Source organism: Tiliqua scincoides, chromosome 1 (assembly GCF_035046505.1).
Source record: "Tiliqua scincoides isolate rTilSci1 chromosome 1, rTilSci1.hap2, whole genome shotgun sequence".
Lineage (NCBI taxonomy): Eukaryota > Metazoa > Chordata > Lepidosauria > Squamata > Scincidae > Tiliqua > Tiliqua scincoides.
This window is the reverse complement of record NC_089821.1, coordinates 45,047,396-45,066,368: the sequence shown is the minus strand read 5'-3', so window position 1 is coordinate 45,066,368 and position 18,973 is coordinate 45,047,396. Positions and strand designations below refer to the sequence as shown.

The following is an 18,973-nucleotide window of genomic DNA, read 5'->3' as shown; positions in this document are numbered from 1 at the left end:
AGTTATAAGAGATGTTTTAACCTGGTTGTTCATCCAAATGAATTCTCTCTCTTATTTGTCACCAGACAGATATGAAGAAAATAACAAAATGAATAGGGCCTGATGGAAATGTAGGAAGGGGAGAAGGCTGCTGGTCTATTCCCAGTGCTCCTAAGTATGCTAACATTACATCTGATTTAAGATACTGACTTCAGCACTGTTAGTTCATCTTGTACTCAGGGTCACCAAGACATGTCTAGTATGCTAGTATGTTCTGTTAGCATTTGGCTAATTAAGAACATATTTGAACAATTATGACTTACATTCTTTACACATTTCCTACTCATCACCCCTACATGGCATTAACTCATATTATTAATGCCCATCACATTGCACGAACCTGCCAAGATCCAAGATCCTCATTCTCACTGCTCTGACCTTAGTTGCCTCTCGACCAATCTACTTTCTTCAGTGTAGAGCTACGCTAAAAATAAATGAATGGAGTGCTTCTCATAAACCCACAATCATACACAATTCCTTCTTTCCTATTTATAAGTACTTGAATATATTAATTCTTACTGGTCTTTTTCACCCTGGTTCTTCTGACAACGTGAGGCAGCTAATACCTATGTGTGCATTTAACAAAAAGCAACACTTGGGGGTGGAGTTTGAGGGGAAATGCAGAAAAACCATTTAAAAAACAAAACAGAAATATGTGCAGAGTGAAATCGAACCTCTCCAAAATCTGATACCACAAGTTCACAGGACAACACTGCAACTTGTACAAACTGAGCTAGCAATAAGTTTTACAATAAGCTTATGCTGGGCATACCAGTGTCATTCCCTCTTCTGTTCAACTTCATCAGCTTAACCAAAGTAGCTTTCAGCCTGACATGTGAAGTGGGTTTTGATCAAACACAGTGCAGGCTTGTTCTATAAATTCCAGAAAGCCTTTACTGAAGTGCTGGTTTCAAGGGATAAGCAATCAAAATGTATGGTGTTTAAACAAAGAAATACATGATGGTGCTTCTATTGTGGCTCATCTCCCCATCTGATCCTCTTAGAATGCAGACAATGAGCAAAAATCATATGCCTGTGATTTCAAGCCATTCTAAACCTAATTTTTTTTAAATGCAGGCCTGTAGCCAGAACTTTCATCCTAAGCTTGAGGGTAAGTGAGGAGACATACTGTGTTAATACAAAACAGGGAAAAAATAAATACAAGTAAATATAGAAACATTTAAAATGATTTAATGTATTTTTTTAAATAACTACGTATTTAAATTTAGCACAAACTAATTGACAATGCATCTCTATTCACTGGCACATATAAGGGTCAGCAGAGCAGGTTTTCTACTGACTGACCTTATTTATGTACTCAACATTTATGTACTCAACAATTATTTATGTTTTCAACAAAGTTAGCGAAGTGGTTTGTATAGCAGAAGACCACTTTGGCTCTTTAAAAGAAACCTGGCAATTCCATGAAGGGAGATTAGGTGCTCCTGGGTCAAACTCCAGCAGGTCCCCATAGTTACGCCCCCAGCTTTAGTGGCAAATTGAAAGTATGGTAACCCTACTAATATTATTAGTATTAATAATACTAATGGGGTTACTATTAGTATTACTGAAAGTATTAGTAACCCCTGCTAATTGGGTAAGAGGCACTTTTTCAAGTGGGTGCTCCTTTTTTTTAGCAGGGGGAGAGTAACTGGCCCACCTCACGCCAGCACTGTCTGTTCTAGTGGCTGTCTGATGGTATTCATTTGCAATTTTTTAGATTGTGAGCCCTTTTGGGACAGGGAGCCATTTAGTTATTTGATTTTTCTCTGTAAACCGCTTTGTGGACTTTTAGTTGAAAAGCGGTGTATAAATACTGTTAATAAAAATAAAAATAATAATAAAAATAATAATAATAATATGGTGACCTTTTCAGGAATTAACAAATTTTAGACTGTTGCCATATATCGGGTATATCACAGATTAACATTGCAACCCACAACCAAACTGACTTCCATTTAGGATAGCAAGTCTAGCCAAATCATTTCGCTCTTGTTGCCCTGACCACAGATAACCCTCCTTAAACTCCTCTGCTGGCTTCTTGACCACTCCCATGGTAGCAGCCTTTGTTCCTTCAACAGACAGGGCACTGCGCAAACATAAAATGAACAAGACCTTCGAGCAAATTGACAGCTGAATTAGCAACTCCATCACAAACACCTTGCCCTTATCTTGCAGGCTTTCCCTCAGTACCCTTTATACCTGAAACTGCCTCCCAGAGTCATTTCAGGATGCTACATCCATACTTCCCTTCAAACCCCGCCTTAAATTCCACTCTTCCCATGAAATCTCTGGCACTACCCTTTCACCCCATTCCTACTGTAACCAAGCCACAGTACCCGTTTCTTTCTCCATTTATTCGTGCTGCCACCCTCCTCTATTGTCTTCCATGCAAGCCAGGGACTCCTCTTGTACTTTATACTGAACTATGTACAAGGATGCAATAAACAGTAATAAAGTCCTGACGGACAAGCCCCAGAATGGCTGTATACCAAAGTGGTTCACCATGATAATCAAAAGTTGCTTTTTGTGTCTGTTGTTTAAGCACAGCCTTTCACATTCCACATAAGACAGCTACAACAAAATCCTCCTATGAATACGATGCAAAAGACAGAGTTGACTGAAAACTAACCCTAGCAGCATGACACACTTGATCAATTGTCCAAATCAAACCATGCTGGCCAAGGCACCAAAAAAAAAAGCTATCTTACTGTGGTTTATTATTAAAACACAGCACTCTAACCAAACACTACATAGATTAATGCCAATTGATCACCACAAACTCCAGTTAGTAAGGGTTAATTTGGTCTTTGAAATGGAGCAACACACAGGCTAACATTTGCTTCTCGTACATCACACCAAGAGCAATTCTTCTGCATAGCGGTCACTGATTCAATGCTGTCTTGAGGACCAACTGCCGCCATGCTGGGCTTCTTATGGTGTGAGTTTCTTTCCTGGATTTTACTGTTAAGCTCCAACTGCAGTCTACACATCTGTTCTTGTAGTTCACTGATCAGGTTCACTACTGACTATAAAACAGGAAGAAAGAAAATAAAGACAAGGGGTAGCATGGAATGAAGAAAATGACTGAACACTTTTGGATGTGTAAATCTAGAATCTAGAAAGACACCACCACCACCACCAATTACAGGTGGTAACTGTTTTACAAAAACTTAAGGCCTAAAATAAAGGAATTATTGGTGGAATACATTGCCATTTAATACTCTTTTCGAACAGACTCCTCTTTATTTGAATTTCAGCACTAAGACAGTATCAAAAAATAGGATGCATCATGAGAATGCAAGACTCTTGGTAAGACTGAGGTAATCTTTTTAAGTTATTGGGAAAGCACAAGTGCATGTAGGCTGCAGGGAGACTTCTCAATGAAATGGCTCCAGTCAATCCATATGTATCTACAAACCATGTCTTAGAGCACTGGTTCTCAAACTTTTGGCACCAGAACCCACTTTTTAGAATGAAAATCTGTCAGGAGTCATTTAGAATGAAAATCTGTCAAGTGGTGTCACGTCATGACCGGAAGTGACTTCATCAAGCAGGAAAATTTTTAACAATCCTGGGCTGCAATCCTACCCACACTTACCCAGGAGCAAGTCCCATTTACTATGATTGTTAAAAGCATATACATAGTATCCTGTTCAAAGTGCAGATGTGTAAACATTTCCCCAAATGCATTCACAAATCATCAAGTCTAGTATATTAAAAAAAAATATTGAAATGAATGGAGACCCACCTGAAATTGGCTCGTGACCCACCTAGTAGGTCCCGACCCACAGTTTGAAACACTGTCTTAGAAATCTGCCTGTGATACCTTCAGATTACTATATTATTAAGAATATTTGCATACCACTTTTCTACAGAGTAGTTCACAAAGCAGTGAACTACTCTGAAATGAATGAAATTGAAATGAATGAATGAACGGTTCCCTGTCCCCAATGGGCTCACACTAAAAAATGCACCCCAAAGCAGCTGTTTTCAACCACTGTGCCGTGGCACACTGATGTGCTGCAAATGGTCTGCAGGTGAGCCGTGGGAGTTTGGGATAGGTTCATTTATTAATAGGGCCTTTGGGGGATGTGGGCCCCCCACCAACAGCATGTTGTGCCTTGTCCATTGTCAAAAAAACTGATGGTGTGCCTTGATAATTTTAGTCCCTTGTCAGTGTGCCGTGAGACAAAAAAGGTTGAAAACCACTGCCCCAAAGAGACACCAGGAACATCCACTGGAAAAGATGCCATGCTGGGGTGAAGAGAGAAATTTGCTCTCTCCCCCCCCCCGCTAAATATAAGAGGACACCATTTTAAATTCAATTGAAAGTCAATTCAATTCATCCTCTGTCATCCTGGGACAGGATCATGGCCCCACATAATGCAATATCCCATCCTGAACTATAATCGGTTCTGAATGGTACAGGATATGATAAATCCTATTTTAAAATTCCCTATGTACTCATCCACCCACCCCCATTATTCATCCCAGTAGTATTCCCTAATCACCAGCTAGCAGCTACTGACATCCATTTCTTCCATGAGTTTACTATATCCACAAGCAGGGTGGCCCGGCTGATAGGGGACACTGGGGTTTGGATGTGGGAGGCACAGATTCAGATCTTGCTCATTCATGAACCTTGCTGTGTGGCCTTGTGCAAGCTGCTGTTTCCCAGCCTAATCAACCTCACACAGTAGCTCTGAGGATTACAGTTTAATCATCTGAAGTTATCCTGAGCTCAGAAGAAGGCTGGAAAGAACAATCAGGTCACATAACACACTTACAAAAATCCACACTTTCCACCTGTCATACGGACGTCAAATTCTAAACAACAAATAATGCTGTAGTATTTCTTGTTCCTTTCAGTAAGGAAATTGGCAGCATATACATCTTTAAAAGTAAATAAATACATACACATATAACTCTAAGTCTCATGGGCAGCATTTATAAATCCATCAAAATCTAGTTTCTCAATTCTCTTGTTAGAAAGGAAAACACAGAACATTAAATGTATTTCTATTTGTTCCCTGACAAGCAAACATGATATCCCTTGACAGGAACATCTAGATACCCAGCAAACTCTTTGAAGCCAGGAACAGCTATAGATAGAGCACAGGAGTTGTGTTCTGCAAGGGAAGTCTAGGATTGGACGAGGCAAGATTATATAGCCATTATACAGAAAGAGAGACATGCATTTCCTACTTGACCGTGCAGGTTATTTCTACGGAGCTGGAAGCCAAGTCCTGAACCTCCTGTTTCCATCTACCCATCAGCGGAATACAAGAAGCTGCACTTTCCAGCAGAGTGGTAGAAATAAAGAGGGAAACAGCTGCTCAGCTTTTCCACAAACATTTTCCTTCCATTGAGGCCTTTCCACATCCCGCATAAGTCAACATAGTCCTGCTGGCTGCCTTCTCTCTTGATTGGCTTGTTTCTAGCCTGAAGCAAGAGCTGCATCCAGTCCTACTTTGCTAAATGGCAATGTTTTCCAAACTTCTGATACCTGTGACACAACATGAAGCACACCAAACTCTTACAGCATTCCCAAAGAACACTACAGTGGAAGAGTCAGAATAATCTAACCCAGTGAAATCCTCATCCCTTGTTTCTGCACAAGTCACTGTTCTCAGCATGCCCCCTGACTGAAAGAAGAGGAGCTGAGAGCAGTGACTCATGCAGAGATATGAGAGCCTTGACTAGGAGTGAGCAATTTTCTTGCATCTCTGGAGCAAGAGTCACTGGATCATTCAATGGAACCTGATGCAGGGTCACGACAGCTCAACTACCAGAGATTGGTTGAATGGAAGCCAAACTGGAAAAATAAATCATGCTGAGATATAGCAGGCAGCTCCTCCTGTAGTTGGGCACACTGGGTTTACAGAAGTTGGCAACTGTTGCATTCATTTATTTCTCAAGGCACGCCAACATCTCTCCCATAGCACACCAATGCTTTCTGACACAAAGCTTTAGGGCTTAGTGCTCTGAGTGTTTGCTTGTTTTTTCAAACTGTGGTGTGGTAGTTATGAGTCAACTTCACTGGTGCCATTCCATTCTTTATAAAAGGACACCTAGGAATTACTTGCAGAGATCAAACAATATTTTTAAGAGAGGCAATGCATTACTATCTGTCTCAAAATGGAATGAGTGTGGAGTAACCTTTGATGTTCTTGAAACATAAGGACATACCTAAATTACTTAGACGTCACCTCCAGTTATTCAGGTCACTGGAGATGATCACAGTGCTAAAGAAGTTGCAGAATGCTCCATTCAAATCAGGTATCCCTCAGGATTTTTTATGCTAAAGAATATGATGGTGAAACTAAATGTTTTGGTTCCACCACGTCTCTTCCAAGTCTGGTCTCCACTTCTTTGAAAGTAGGATGAGGAGGGTTTGATTTCCAGCGGAGAGCTGGCAGACAAGCACTTTTCTCCTCCCTTCCCTGCAAACACCCTCACCACCGAGTGAGTGGCTTCCCCTTCCAGAATGGGTTCCAGGCTTAGGTTTCCATGAACAACATGAATCTGGAAGTTTGGCTGTGGGGTAAAGATGGAGGGGGAAAATGGCAGGCAAGACAAGTGCACAGTACTCTCCTCTCCTCCACCAATTGGAAAGCAAGTTCACTCACTTGTGTTTTGCAAAGGAGAAAATGTGGCATGCCACAGAAATAAAGCGTAGTTCTACTCTCAATATTATGAGCTCAAAAGGGAAGGAGACAAAGCTCACCTCAGCTTTGTTCTGCTTCTCTTCATACTCGCTCTGTTCCTTCTCCATTCCAGCCATTTTAATCTTCAAGTCTGAAACTTCTGCCATTAGATCCAGTTTCTGAGTTTCTAGCAAAGTCCGACTTAGCAGCTCCTGTAGAGGAAGAGAACATTTTCACTCATTATTTACTGAAAAAACTTTTTCCCGCTCCTTGCCCAAAGTATAGCATTTATCCAGAGCATTCCATTTTCTGAAAATATTACAACCCCATTTTACATTTCTAAAATGAATAGAACGGAGTGGGGGGGAACCAAGGAAATAAGCATTTATGACAATTAAGAAAAGCAACTAGAAGAACTGTTTTTTTTTAGAATTAGGATGGAATAAAACATCAAAGGGAAGGCATGTTCAAGTTTATACTAGACACAACACAGGGTTGCTTTGCTGTGTTAGTGGAACAAATTAATTACACGCCAATTATTTGTGGGGGGGGGAGGAAGGTTTCACAGACTTTAAAACTTGTTTTGAAAGCTTAGTCATGAGTTTTGAAGCGGTGTTTAGAAAAGGGGAAAGGTCACATTACATGTTTCCAGCAACTTGTGATATAGCCCTCACATAGGTTAAAGCCACATGTGATACACAGTGTGGGTAGGTCTACCCTGGTTGCATTATTTAGAGCAGCGATTTTCAGCCTTTTTCATCTCACGACATACTGACAAGGTTCTAAAATGGCCAACTGTAAAAAAACTGTATCTTGACAAGGCACACTGCACTGCTGGTGGGGGGCCCACATCCCCCAATGGCCCTACTAATGAATGACCCTCACGCAACCCTCGTGGCACACCTGCAGACCATTCACAGCACACCAACATGCCCTGGCACACTGGTTGAAAATCACTGATTTAGAGCACCACGAGTTGTGGGAAGTTGCAATGGAGAAAGCAGGACTAATGGGGGCAGAGGATTCAACCCTTTCTCAGAGTTGTCAACTCAAGACTGCTTTTTCATCCTCAAGAGAACATAAAACATATACTTGCATTTTTTTCCTCCTTGTGGCGAGAAAGGCAGGGGGAGGCATTTGGAGTGAAAAAGTAGCCAGAGGAGAAAAGGTTTAGCAGGCCTTGAGACCCTCTACTTGAGGTTGCAGTGCACGTCCCCCCCACACACAACTTTTGATTAATAATACAGAAATTGAGAGAAGCATGCACACAACTGTGTGCCATGTCAGAGTTAGTAACAAGCTTTTCTCCCCATCCCAAAGATTGTGTATGAATCATTTGACAGACAGGAAATGCATAGATTTCTTCATAACAGAAAGACAGTAAACAAGACACAATCGCTTCATGTTCTTTTTGCAGCATTACACTGAGGGATGACTTCAAATGACACAGTGACTACAGATAATATCACTTGCATTTACACGAAAATCTATTGCCTGTAATGAAAAGCCACAAGCTGACCCTATTATGTCCTATCTACCACATGAAAATAAAGGGCTAGTGAGCATATGGAAGAATTGGATAGTGGTGGAAAAGTAAACTCTCTCGGTTGTCATCATCACCATCACCGCCTTAAACGTCATAAATAATTGTACATCAACATCTGAGGCACAGCATCTTGATGGGGCACAGCATCTAATGTCCTGAAGAGACTAGAAGGCCACATGAGCCTAAATCTCAGAAGGACTTGATCTGTTCATGACAAAAAAGATTGATGGAAAGATTCCCCCACCCAAAGACTCCCTTCTTCCGCCAGGATAGGAACACATCATACCAAACATACAGTCTGCCGAATCATCATTTGGAGCAGATCTATAGATGTCATGGTGGCTATGAAATTCTGAGCTGTACCGATGAGTGGTCTTTGGCATGGCCATTTAATGTTCTTGAACATGCCATGCCGAAGACCACTCATCAAGTATAGACTTCAGTCTATTGTTCCTTCTCAGTAATACCTCTGACATATTTATTTATTTTCCACATATTTATACCGTTCTTCCTCCAAAGAACTCAGGGTGCTGTATACAGCTGCTCCCCTCCTTTTGTACTCACAACAACTTTGTAAGGTAGGTCAGGCTGAGAGAAAGTGACTGGCCCAAGGTCACCCAGGAAGCTTCGTGGCTGAGGGGGGATTCATCACCTGAGTCAGTTTCGACAAGGATATTCTTAGGGAAGCGGTAAGCAATACAAGTTGAGTTACTTTATTTGTGAGGGTTCCATGGATGGCAAAAATTGCATTAAAGCAGATCAATTTTTAAAAAATGTCCTTTTGCTCAGCAATTTAAAAACAGCCTTGCTGACCTTTGTGATGTAAAACAGAGTCATTAGGCAGACAATCCATCAATCCTTCTCTTTCCAGACACTTACAAAGGTGTCACTCTGAGCCAGTGAGGCCTCCCTTCACCAATGCAAAGTGATTATCTTTCTTTCATGTCCTGGGGGGAAGGGTGGGGTCGCTTGCCTTGAAGCTGTTCTAAGTGCCTGGAGTGAGAATGATTGATGGATTGTTAGCCAGCTGCCCTTTCTTACATCAACGAGGCTATTGTTAAGCTACTGTATTCCTTTAATTTAAAGGGCCCTTCTCATTCTGTTGAGATAGAAAAATCCTTGGATAATTAGATTATACCTATAATCGCTTGCATGACTGCGTCTCTACAACAGTAAGAAAAGCAGTTTTTAAAACTGTGATTTTAAAGGGATGCATTTTTCCCCTTCTCCTGGGATCAGCACATTCCTTTTCATTTGCAGTGGCCATTTGTGTTGAGTCAAATCCATGTATAACAAGGTTGGATCTGTACATCTACAGCATCCTGTCCTAAAATTGAATCCTAGGTATCAGCCCAATTCCAGTGGCAGCCATTTTCCCCATAAACACACTATGTCTCCCCACCACACTATGTCATAATGTTATGCCAAGGGTATTTCTGGGGAAAAATGGCACCCCCACTAGCAAACCCCCTCCATTTTCCGCCCAGATGTAACACTACACAGAGGGATGAAATAGGAACCTCCAATTGCTAGTTACCAGAAAAAGCTCAGCTGTTCCAAGCAAGGTTCAAAGCCCCCTTTCCCTTCCCTGAAAGACAGCATGGCTCCAAAAGGCTGTGAAAGTGGATTTGGCATTTCAGGCCTACTTAAAACCGCTCACTTTGTCCAATCAGGTCTCAGAAACACACACCAGGTTGACTCTTATCCATGCTGAAATCCTGGATGTCACTTCTTTATCCATTTACTGACAAGATATTTAATGCTTTAAAGTTGAATAGATTTAGACATAGCAACAGGAAGCCCTTGATGAAAGAGAAGCAAAAGGAAGGGATAATAGAAAGTCTTCCTCTGATGGGCAACATCTTCCTTCCACACAGCCACATCTCCCCCTGCCATATATACTCTTAATAATGGAGAACTCCCTTTCATTACTTACCCAATTACTAATAATTGCCAATTAGTGTTATCAACTGCAATTGAAACAATTCCTGAATTGATATAAATAATGTATTCCTATATTTCCCCCCCCCCCCACAAGATGTAATGCTAGAAATTCCTGGAGACCTTTTGTAATCCCCAGGATCGCCACTTGTAGCCCCTTGTGGAATGACTCTGAATCCTGGATTCCAGGTCGATCCTTGACAGTTGCCAATTCTATTATGAATATTTATTTATAGTCAAAGAGGAAGCAAGATCCTTAAAATGTCCTGAAGGACATAACAAGAGAACCAAAAATATACACACCTCCTCTCACCAGGTTTGTCACCAGTCTGGACTTCTGTCATTCCCTAAACATACCTTACATTCCTAGTGAGGCCATTCTTGAGCTCTCCTCTAGATGAGACACACCATTAAATAAAGCCACAAAACATCTTAGCCTTGCCCTCATTCCACTTTCAGAGGCATGCCTCAAAGACAGGAGACTAAGGTACTGGACTAAAGGACCATCTAGCCCAGCATTTGGTTTACGACAGTGGCCAGCTGAATGTGACTGAGAAATTTACAATCAGTCTCCTGTTTGTCCTCAGCACTGTTGTCAGAAGTATTTTACTTCCAAAGATGGTGGTTCCATTTAGTCATTTTGGCTCATGGTTACAGGTGTTTGAAAACCGTGTTATTTATTTTACTCAGCCCACTGTGCTCAGTAAGACTTAGGGCCAATCCTATCCAATTTTCCAGTGCCAGTGCAGCCATGCTAATGGGGCGTGCACTGCATCCTGTGGTGGGGAGGCAGTCACAGAGACCTCCTCAAGGTAAAGGAATATTTGATACCTTGGGGCTGCATTGCGGCTGCACCAGTGCTGGAAAGCTGGACAAGATTGAGCCCTTAGGCTGCAATCCTATCTTGCTCACTGGAAACAAACTCCTCTACTCATAGCTGTCAATAAACTTCTTCCTCTACCTAAATTTGTCTAGTTCTCTAGCACCATTCAGAAAGCCAGCAAACCAAGCCCCCATCACTCTTATAACCACCCCCTAATGAAGAGCAATTGAAGAGGCAGGTGGTTTCCATGGGGAGCCAATTTGTATGCTATCTGGAACACATTGCAGATTGCATGGATATTCTTGCCACGTGGGGGATTTTTCCTTCTTCAGATAAACGTTCTTAACAGGAGGGGGTGGGGGAGCAACTTGCGGGCACCCTTTCAATGGTGCTGTAACCACAGAAGGTTTCCACATTTAAAACTGTCTGACGGCTGCTTCGGTTAACATCTATTTTCTGCAAGCCCTTCCCCCAGTCCCTATGTACTAAATGCTTCCTATGGTCACTCAATAGTAAGGGAAAGGCACACTTTGCAAGCTCAGAGGTATCCTCATCTGAGCTGACATGTCACATTATCTAAGAGTTTTGACAACAAAGTCAGGTTCTGGAGCTAATTGTGGAGGCTTACTTCAAATTCAGTGTTTCTGAAGCCTGTGCTAAAAGTGCAAACAGGGTCAGCAAGAAACTGAAATCACTCAGCTCAATCCAACACAGATGAGGTCCAAGTTCTGTCACAAATCGTGAAACCAAACTTTTGGAGAAGGCCAGCATTTAGCTATGCAAGCAAGAAGAGATCAATAGCTAAAGTAGCAGAAATCAAAAGAAGGTCAAATGTGCCTAACACATTTGTGGAGTTTCATTTGGTGCTTACAAAATAAAAACACAGTTTAGTACTGGGGGCTAATTCACACATGCACATTCATTAGCTTTCACAGATGTGAACGGGCCATCACAAATCCAAAAAATACTTTAGTCAAACTTTCATATTGTCGCTAAGTGACTATACACCAGAAAGATCAACTTCTCTAAATAATGAAGTAAAAGAATGCCAAATTATATTTCAGTGGTGCTGTTCTAATTTTAACTAGATGAGGCTTGTGGTCCAGAAAATCTACTGAACAAAAAAAAAAATTACAAGTAGTACAGCTGAAGGAACACACCATAGTACGCTAACATGTGGAAACCATTATTTCCATCATCAAGCAGATGCTTAGGCTGAATAGTTCATTAGTGGAATATGACCCACTTTGTCATGGGGAAATTACAGAGTATTCCAGTGGCATGATGCAATTGAAAGGCAGCTCAAATAAATATGGAGTGGTAAGAAGTAAAAGTACAGAGCTGTACTCTTGCTTTAGAACTGAAAAGATTAAACCGCCGCGCCTCATACATATGGCTAAATTTGGTGACAGCAGTTTTCAGAGTCTCTGAAAAGAGAACACAGTAGAGAGAGCAGCATAGAGAGTATAGTCTATATTGCTTATTATACTGAACAACAAACAAATGCATAAAGATTTAGTAGTACATGATGAACCAATAACTGTTCTATTCTGACTACTGTAAATATCATATAGTGCAAAATAGTTTCTGCTTAAAAACAAACTAGTGCAATGATTCAGGGATATAAATCACACACAAACAAAATCCTGTCACATGTGCAATCTGTACTGCATTTTTAAACCATAATTACTTTATCACTGCGTTCTGTCTGATTTTTATTCCCAACCAAGATCTCAGTCTGAATGAATTCCTAACTGAGCAGCAGCAAAGACTTGCATCTCAATCCTTTCATCATGTACCAGTTTTGAGAAGGTGCTTTAAACAGGCTGTAAGTCTGTTTAAACCAGGATTAAAGAGAGACAGACTACTGGAGAAGAAGGATATTTACAACCAATCGCAAATAGATCAGAGCAAGCCGAAAATCATAATGAATAACTGAACAGGAATCCCTAAAGTTGACTCCCCTTGACACAACACAACACTTCAGATGTACTTTGTGTGAGAGAGACACTACTGAGAGATGAAGCCAGGACAGCCCATCACTGAAGCAATTTGGAAACAAAAAGATCAGAGTCCTACCTGATTAGCAAAATTCAGCACAAGTCACCATACTATGAGAGCTGTGTGTGTCAGCTGCAGTAGAAATGGGATAGTCACTTAAGTCAAAACACAGCTGAGAATGCGGCTGTCTTGTGCCATTTCAAGATTACACAGCAACAGGCAGTGCATTGCAGCCTTCCTACTTTGCTGTTTACACATTTAAGTCTCCAAGAAAGGGGAAAGCACTTGGCTTGCCAGAATACTGACTCTTTGGGCACAGTCAAGCTTCTGCACAGCCAAAGATGCAGTTCAGGCACAGCTCACCACAGCCTTCTTTCACTATTGGAACATGTTAAGTAATACAGAGGAGAGCCTGCTGAATTTGTGCAAGAGCCTTTCTTTTAGCACTGTGCCCTCTCAACCAGCTTCAGACCCTTAGGATTAGGAGACCGACAGCACAATCCTATGCTTGTGTACTCAGAAGTAACTCTCATTATCTCCGATGGGGCTTACTCTCAGGAAAGTGTGCACTGGATTGCAGCTTCCATAACAGAAAGTGCCACTTCTGTTTATTAAACACTTAGAAATATAAAACATAGCTAACACTCACAAATTCAGTGTATTGTATCATTCATTTTCTTTATGGAGCTCATGATAGTGTGCATAGGGTTACCAGGGTGACCAGACCCTGACCTGCAAGATTATTATATCTCTCCATACATAAACTAGTCATAGATTATAATGATCATTTATAGGCAATATGTACATTTCCAGAACACTCTCCCCCCCCAACCATAGTATAAGGAATAAAAAAGGATGTAATCGAGTGGAAACTTAAGTTTCCTCATCCAACCAAATACTGCCAAGTACTCATTGTAAGTTTGAAAGAACATCTGACGCAATGCGACCAGGAGCCGTATAGGACCTTTTAGCAGGGAAGCAGGGCACACATCCTTAGACAGACATATGACAGCTGTTTAACTAAGGGTATAAAATAAACAAACCAATACCTCAACATTACCAGCGATATTTCAGATATGCACCAATGAAAGGTAGGTGAGAATATGACCAATTACTGAACAGCACGAGAGGCCAAAAAAAAAAAAAAAGAAAAAAAAAAGGAGGAAATGATTAAGAACTACATTTCATCATGGACCACAACACACCACGTACCTTCCTTAGTAGCGTAGGGGTGGCTTTGGGTTTCCTCTTGCACCTAAAGCGATAGGTAGTGGGAGTTTTGATGCATGGGTAGCACATGCTGTCAAGTCAAATGTTAAATACATGACAATCACCTTATTGGAGACGCTTGCTTGGTGTTAAGAAGTAAACACTGCATTAATGTGATTGGATGAAAGGCTAATCTATCCCAGCATTCTGTTTCCAAGAAGAGCAAGCTCATTGCTCTAGAAGGTCACAAAAAGGGCAAGAGGAGAATGGACTTCAGCTGTTTGTCCCCAACATCTGGCATTCAGAGGTATATTGTGTCTGTCCATGGAAGTTTCAATTAGCTGTCATACTGATGAAAGTCAAAAAATGTGACTAATCCTTTAAGCTACTGGCCATCCCAACATCTTGCAACTTTCGTAAATTTATATTATGAACTGGGTGAAAAAGTACTTCCTTTTGTCTGTTCTGCCTACCAGACTCACTAGGAGATCCAAAGGTGCAACGTTTACCTTATGCACTGCCTTCATGATGCTCATAATGGTATAAATCTCTATCATGTTTCTCTTTTGCCTGTATTTTGTATAAACTGTATTCTGTATAAACTAGAAAGCCACAAATGGTTTAACTTCTGCCCAGATTTTGTCAATACAGTAATTTGCTGAGCTGTAATTGTGCTGAAACAGAGGTATTATCTGAGATGGTTGATGCGTCTGCAAACAGAAATTACTGTGCTAAAGATGGGTTGTTATACAAACCACACACATATGCAAACAATATTCGGAAACCCGAAGATCTACACTGATTTTCAACCCATGAAGATATTATTCAAGACTGCTAATGGCTAATGTAGGGTTAATATGGCCTCATGTTATATAACAAAGGTGTAAAGTGTTATCTTAGGTACCCCTTAGCTGTAGTCCTGCAGCTACCTAGAGATAAACACACAAAACTATATGTTCAAAGAACATATCACACACAATATGATGGGGCTTTTGCCCAGCTTCAGCTGGTGTGTCAGCTGAGACTGTACCTGAGTCAGTCAGATCTGATTATGGTGGTCCATGCTCTAGTGACATCTTGCTTAGACTACTGTAATGCAATCTCCTTAAGGCTACACTTGAAGATGGTCCGGAAGCTACAGCTAGTGCAGAATGCAGTAGCCTGGCTGGTCATCAGGACTGGGGAAGGTTGAGCCTGCCATGTTGTTGCTCCAGTGGCTACACTGGCTGCCCATTCCCAGTCCAATTCAAGGTGTTGGTGATTACCTTTAAATGCCTCTACAGGACTGGGATACATCAAGGACGACTTCTCCCATATCATCTTGCATCTCCCCTACAACTGTCAGGTAGGGCCCTTCTTAGGAGACCACTGTCAACTGGTGTCAAGGAGATAGCAGAAAGGTGCAAGACCTTTTCTGCTAAGGCACCATGTCTCTGGAACCAACTACTAGAAAATCTGAGGACATCCTACTCTTTATATGGTTTCTGGCAGGATTTAAAAAAAATTATTTTGCTTGGCATTTGCGGAGGGAGGAATCTCCTAGCCATGGTCATGAGTGAGAGTTGGGGGTAGGGTTTGAACTTTTCCTTCACCTTTTTCATCACAGCTGAGTCTCAGATGCTTTCTATGGGACTCAGAAAGTACTACTACTTAGAGCACAATCCTACCTTGCGCTGGAACAGGCAGGCCAGGAGGCCTGCACTGTATCCAGCACAAGACAGGGGCCAAAAGTGGCTCAGCTGGAGGCTTGGGGAGACTCTTCCTCTTAGCCCCAGGAAAGCCACCACAGCCCCAGTGGGTCTCCTTGGACTTGTGCCACCTCAAGAGGTGGCATAAGTTTGAGGAGAGCGGAGCAGCTTGCAGCTGCTCCATGCTACTTGGGGAATGGGGTTGGGATCTGGCATAACAGCCAGGTCTCAGCCCTGCCTCCCCCTCCCTGCTCACCTGCCCCCAGGACCACACTCTGCCTGCCCTCCCTCCTGTCTCCTCCCCAGACCCTTGCGTCAGCTGAGCTCAGCCGAAGCAACCCTCCCTGCCCAAGTCAGCATGGAGGCTGCAGGCTGGCACGTGTCCCTGCGCCAGCCTAGCTGACTCTTGAGGAGGTGCAAACATGCCTTATGGCAAGTTTGCAACCCTCCTGGGCTGGCACAAGGGTCTTGTGCCGGATCAAGGCACAGTCAAGATTGCGCCCTTAGGGTGCAATCCTAACCTGTGCTGGAGCAGGCAAGCCAGGAGGCTTGTGCTGCATCCAACACAGGTTTGTTGGCTGCAGTGGCTCAGCCACGGGCAAGGGGAAGCTCTTCCCCTTACCCGTGGGTAAAGGCTGCGCACCCCAATGGGTCTCCTCAGACCTGCACCACCTCTGCAGGTAGCGCAAGTCTGAAGAGAACGGAGCGGCTGGAAGCTGCCCTGTTCACCCCGGGGACGGGGGTTGGGATTCGGCATAACTGCTGGGTCCCAGCCCCGCCCCTGGCTCCCAGCAAGCCCGCCCACCTTTGCTGCTCATTTTGGCACACTCAGCTGACACAAGCGGCGGCACGGGAGCCGTGGCAGAGGCTTCTGTCTCCGTCCGCGCGTCAGTGCATCTGAATGTGCCGACACGGCTCCTGCCTAAGGAGGCACAAATGTGCTTCATGGCACATTTGCGACTCCTTCAGGGCACCTATACCAGCATAAGTGCCGGTTAGGATTGCGCCCTTATTCAGTCAAGTGTCTCAACAGAGAGGTTAGAACCTATTGGATTGTTGACAGCTGAGTTGACTGACAGTTGCTGACACCCAACCTGTCTTTCAGAAGGCAGTCTTTGCTAACCCAGAGTAGAGTAAAACTCACCATGAAGTCTAGGCACACTCTGAGTCACACCCTGCTTCACCCAGACCCTGTATCAACACAAAACCAGCAAATAAAGACACTCCAGAAATGGCTCTGACATGGGCCTTCTGTTACAAAGACAAACCTTTCTTACTGAACTGCATTTGCACATTTCTGCAGATGTGTATCAAGTTAGAGCAGTGGTTCTCAAACTCTCAAGGAGTTTAAGCCCCGCTGTAAGTTCTTGAGGAGGACGGGGGAAGGCAGTGACACGATCGCCAGAATTACATCGCTTTTGAGGGGTGCAGGGGTTTGCTTTGACTTACCAGAGCCTGCAGCAGGCTCCCGGGAGTGCAGGGAGCCTCACACAAGCCTCTGCAGGGCTCCCCAACATGTGGAGACGAAGCAGATAATAATCATGACCCTCTTCCTGCTAGCAATCGCAAAACTGGAAGTGGGTCATGATAATTATTTTGAGTGTCTGCATGTTGGGGAGCCCTGCAGAAGCTCACGCAGGTTCCCTGTACCCCTGGAAGCCTGCTGCAGTCTCTGGTAAGTCAAAGCAAGCCCCTGTGTCCCTAGAAAGCGACATGATTCTGGCAATTGCATCGCTGCCTTCCCCTCTCCCTGCCCCTTAAGGAGGCAGAGGCCAGGGCTCTCAGACTGGGGCATTGCAACACCCCAGTTTGAGAACCACTGGATTGCAGCATTACTAGAAAAGCTTTCCCTATGTTCCTACTCGTAGGCACGATGCCCTGGCATTTCCCTCTGTTCTTTCATGCACTCAAGATTCCTCATGTCAAAACAATTCCTTGGCCACAGGCTTTGTCACATGGGAGAAATCCGATTATGTAGCAATTGCAGTGGTTGCATGTACTAACAATGTGAATTTTCTTTAAACAAATGAGAATAAGAAATAAGAACAGTCTTGTGGTTCAGGTCAAGGTCTTTCTAGTCTGCATTCCATTCTAACAGTGGTGAGCCAAGTACTATTGGATGCACACAAGCAGGGCATTAAGAGGAAGGGGCCAAAGCTCAGTGACAGAGCAGACGCTTTACATGCAAGTGACCCCAGGTTCAATCCCTAGCACCTCCTATTATGGCTGGGAAAAGCCTCTGCCTGAGACCCTGGAAAGCCACTGCTGGCCCACATATACAATACTGTTAGTTTATTTGACTCAGTAGTCCTATGCGATACAAGGACATCTGCAAGAGGGATCTGAAGGCCTTAGGAGTGGACCTCAACCCTCAACAGGTGGGAAACCCTGGCCTCTGAGGGCCCGCAGCGGCCCTCAACCAACAGACTGAGGCAAAGAGGGAAAGAAGGAAGGCCCATAGCCAGGGGGACAGACCAGGGACAGACTGCACTTGCTCCCGGTGTGGAAGGGATTGTCATTCCCGAATCGGCCTTTTCAGCCATACTAGACGCTGTGCCAGAACCAGCTTTCAGAGCGCGATACCATAGTCTTTCGAGACTGAAGGTTGCCAACAACAGTCCTATGAAGGTATTCAGACTGGTCCTTGGAACACACAAACATTCTTAGGGAGGAGAAGGTATTGTGCAGGCAAGCTCTGCCTCAGTCATTGCTACACAGGCACCTACCAGTGTGATAGAGAAACCCTAGCTTTGCTCCTGATAACATGGAGAGATGCAGACTTGCCGACAAACGCATGCATGGAGGGGGCCAGAGCCTGCCTTCACAACATCTTAAGGGCCCAATCCTATCCAACTTTCCAGCACCGAAACAGCCATGCCAACAGGTTATGCACTGTATCCTGTGATGGGGGGGGGGAACAGTCACAGAGGCCTCCTCAAGTTAAGGAAACATTTGTTCCCTTACCTCAGGGCAGCATTGCAGCTGCATTGGTCCCAGAAAGTTGTATAGGATTAGGCCCTTCGCGTGTTGACTGAATGCATGAACATAAGAACAGCGCCACTGGATCAGGCCATGG

At 43.3% G+C, this 18,973-nt stretch overlaps 1 protein-coding gene across 13 annotated transcripts in view; it reads right to left on the bottom strand.

The window, feature by feature from the left end:
- The window catches only part of PPFIBP2 (PPFIA binding protein 2), a 143,934-nt gene that overhangs the window by 40,116 nt on the left and 84,845 nt on the right, over window positions 1-18,973 (bottom strand). For 11 of the 13 annotated variants that reach the window (XR_010794936.1, XM_066638634.1, XM_066638642.1 and 8 more), the window contains 2 exons: window positions 6,770-6,901; window positions 2,877-3,068 (listed from right to left, as the gene is read on the bottom strand). Coding sequence is in view for 12 of the 13 variants with exons in the window: in XM_066638634.1 (XP_066494731.1) it covers window positions 2,877-3,068; window positions 6,770-6,901 (324 nt within the window). In the remaining variant the exon portion in view is untranslated. The remainder of the gene's footprint in view (window positions 1-2,876; window positions 3,069-6,769; window positions 6,902-18,973) is intronic. The other 2 variants (XM_066638615.1, XM_066638669.1) reach the window with 1 other exon arrangement.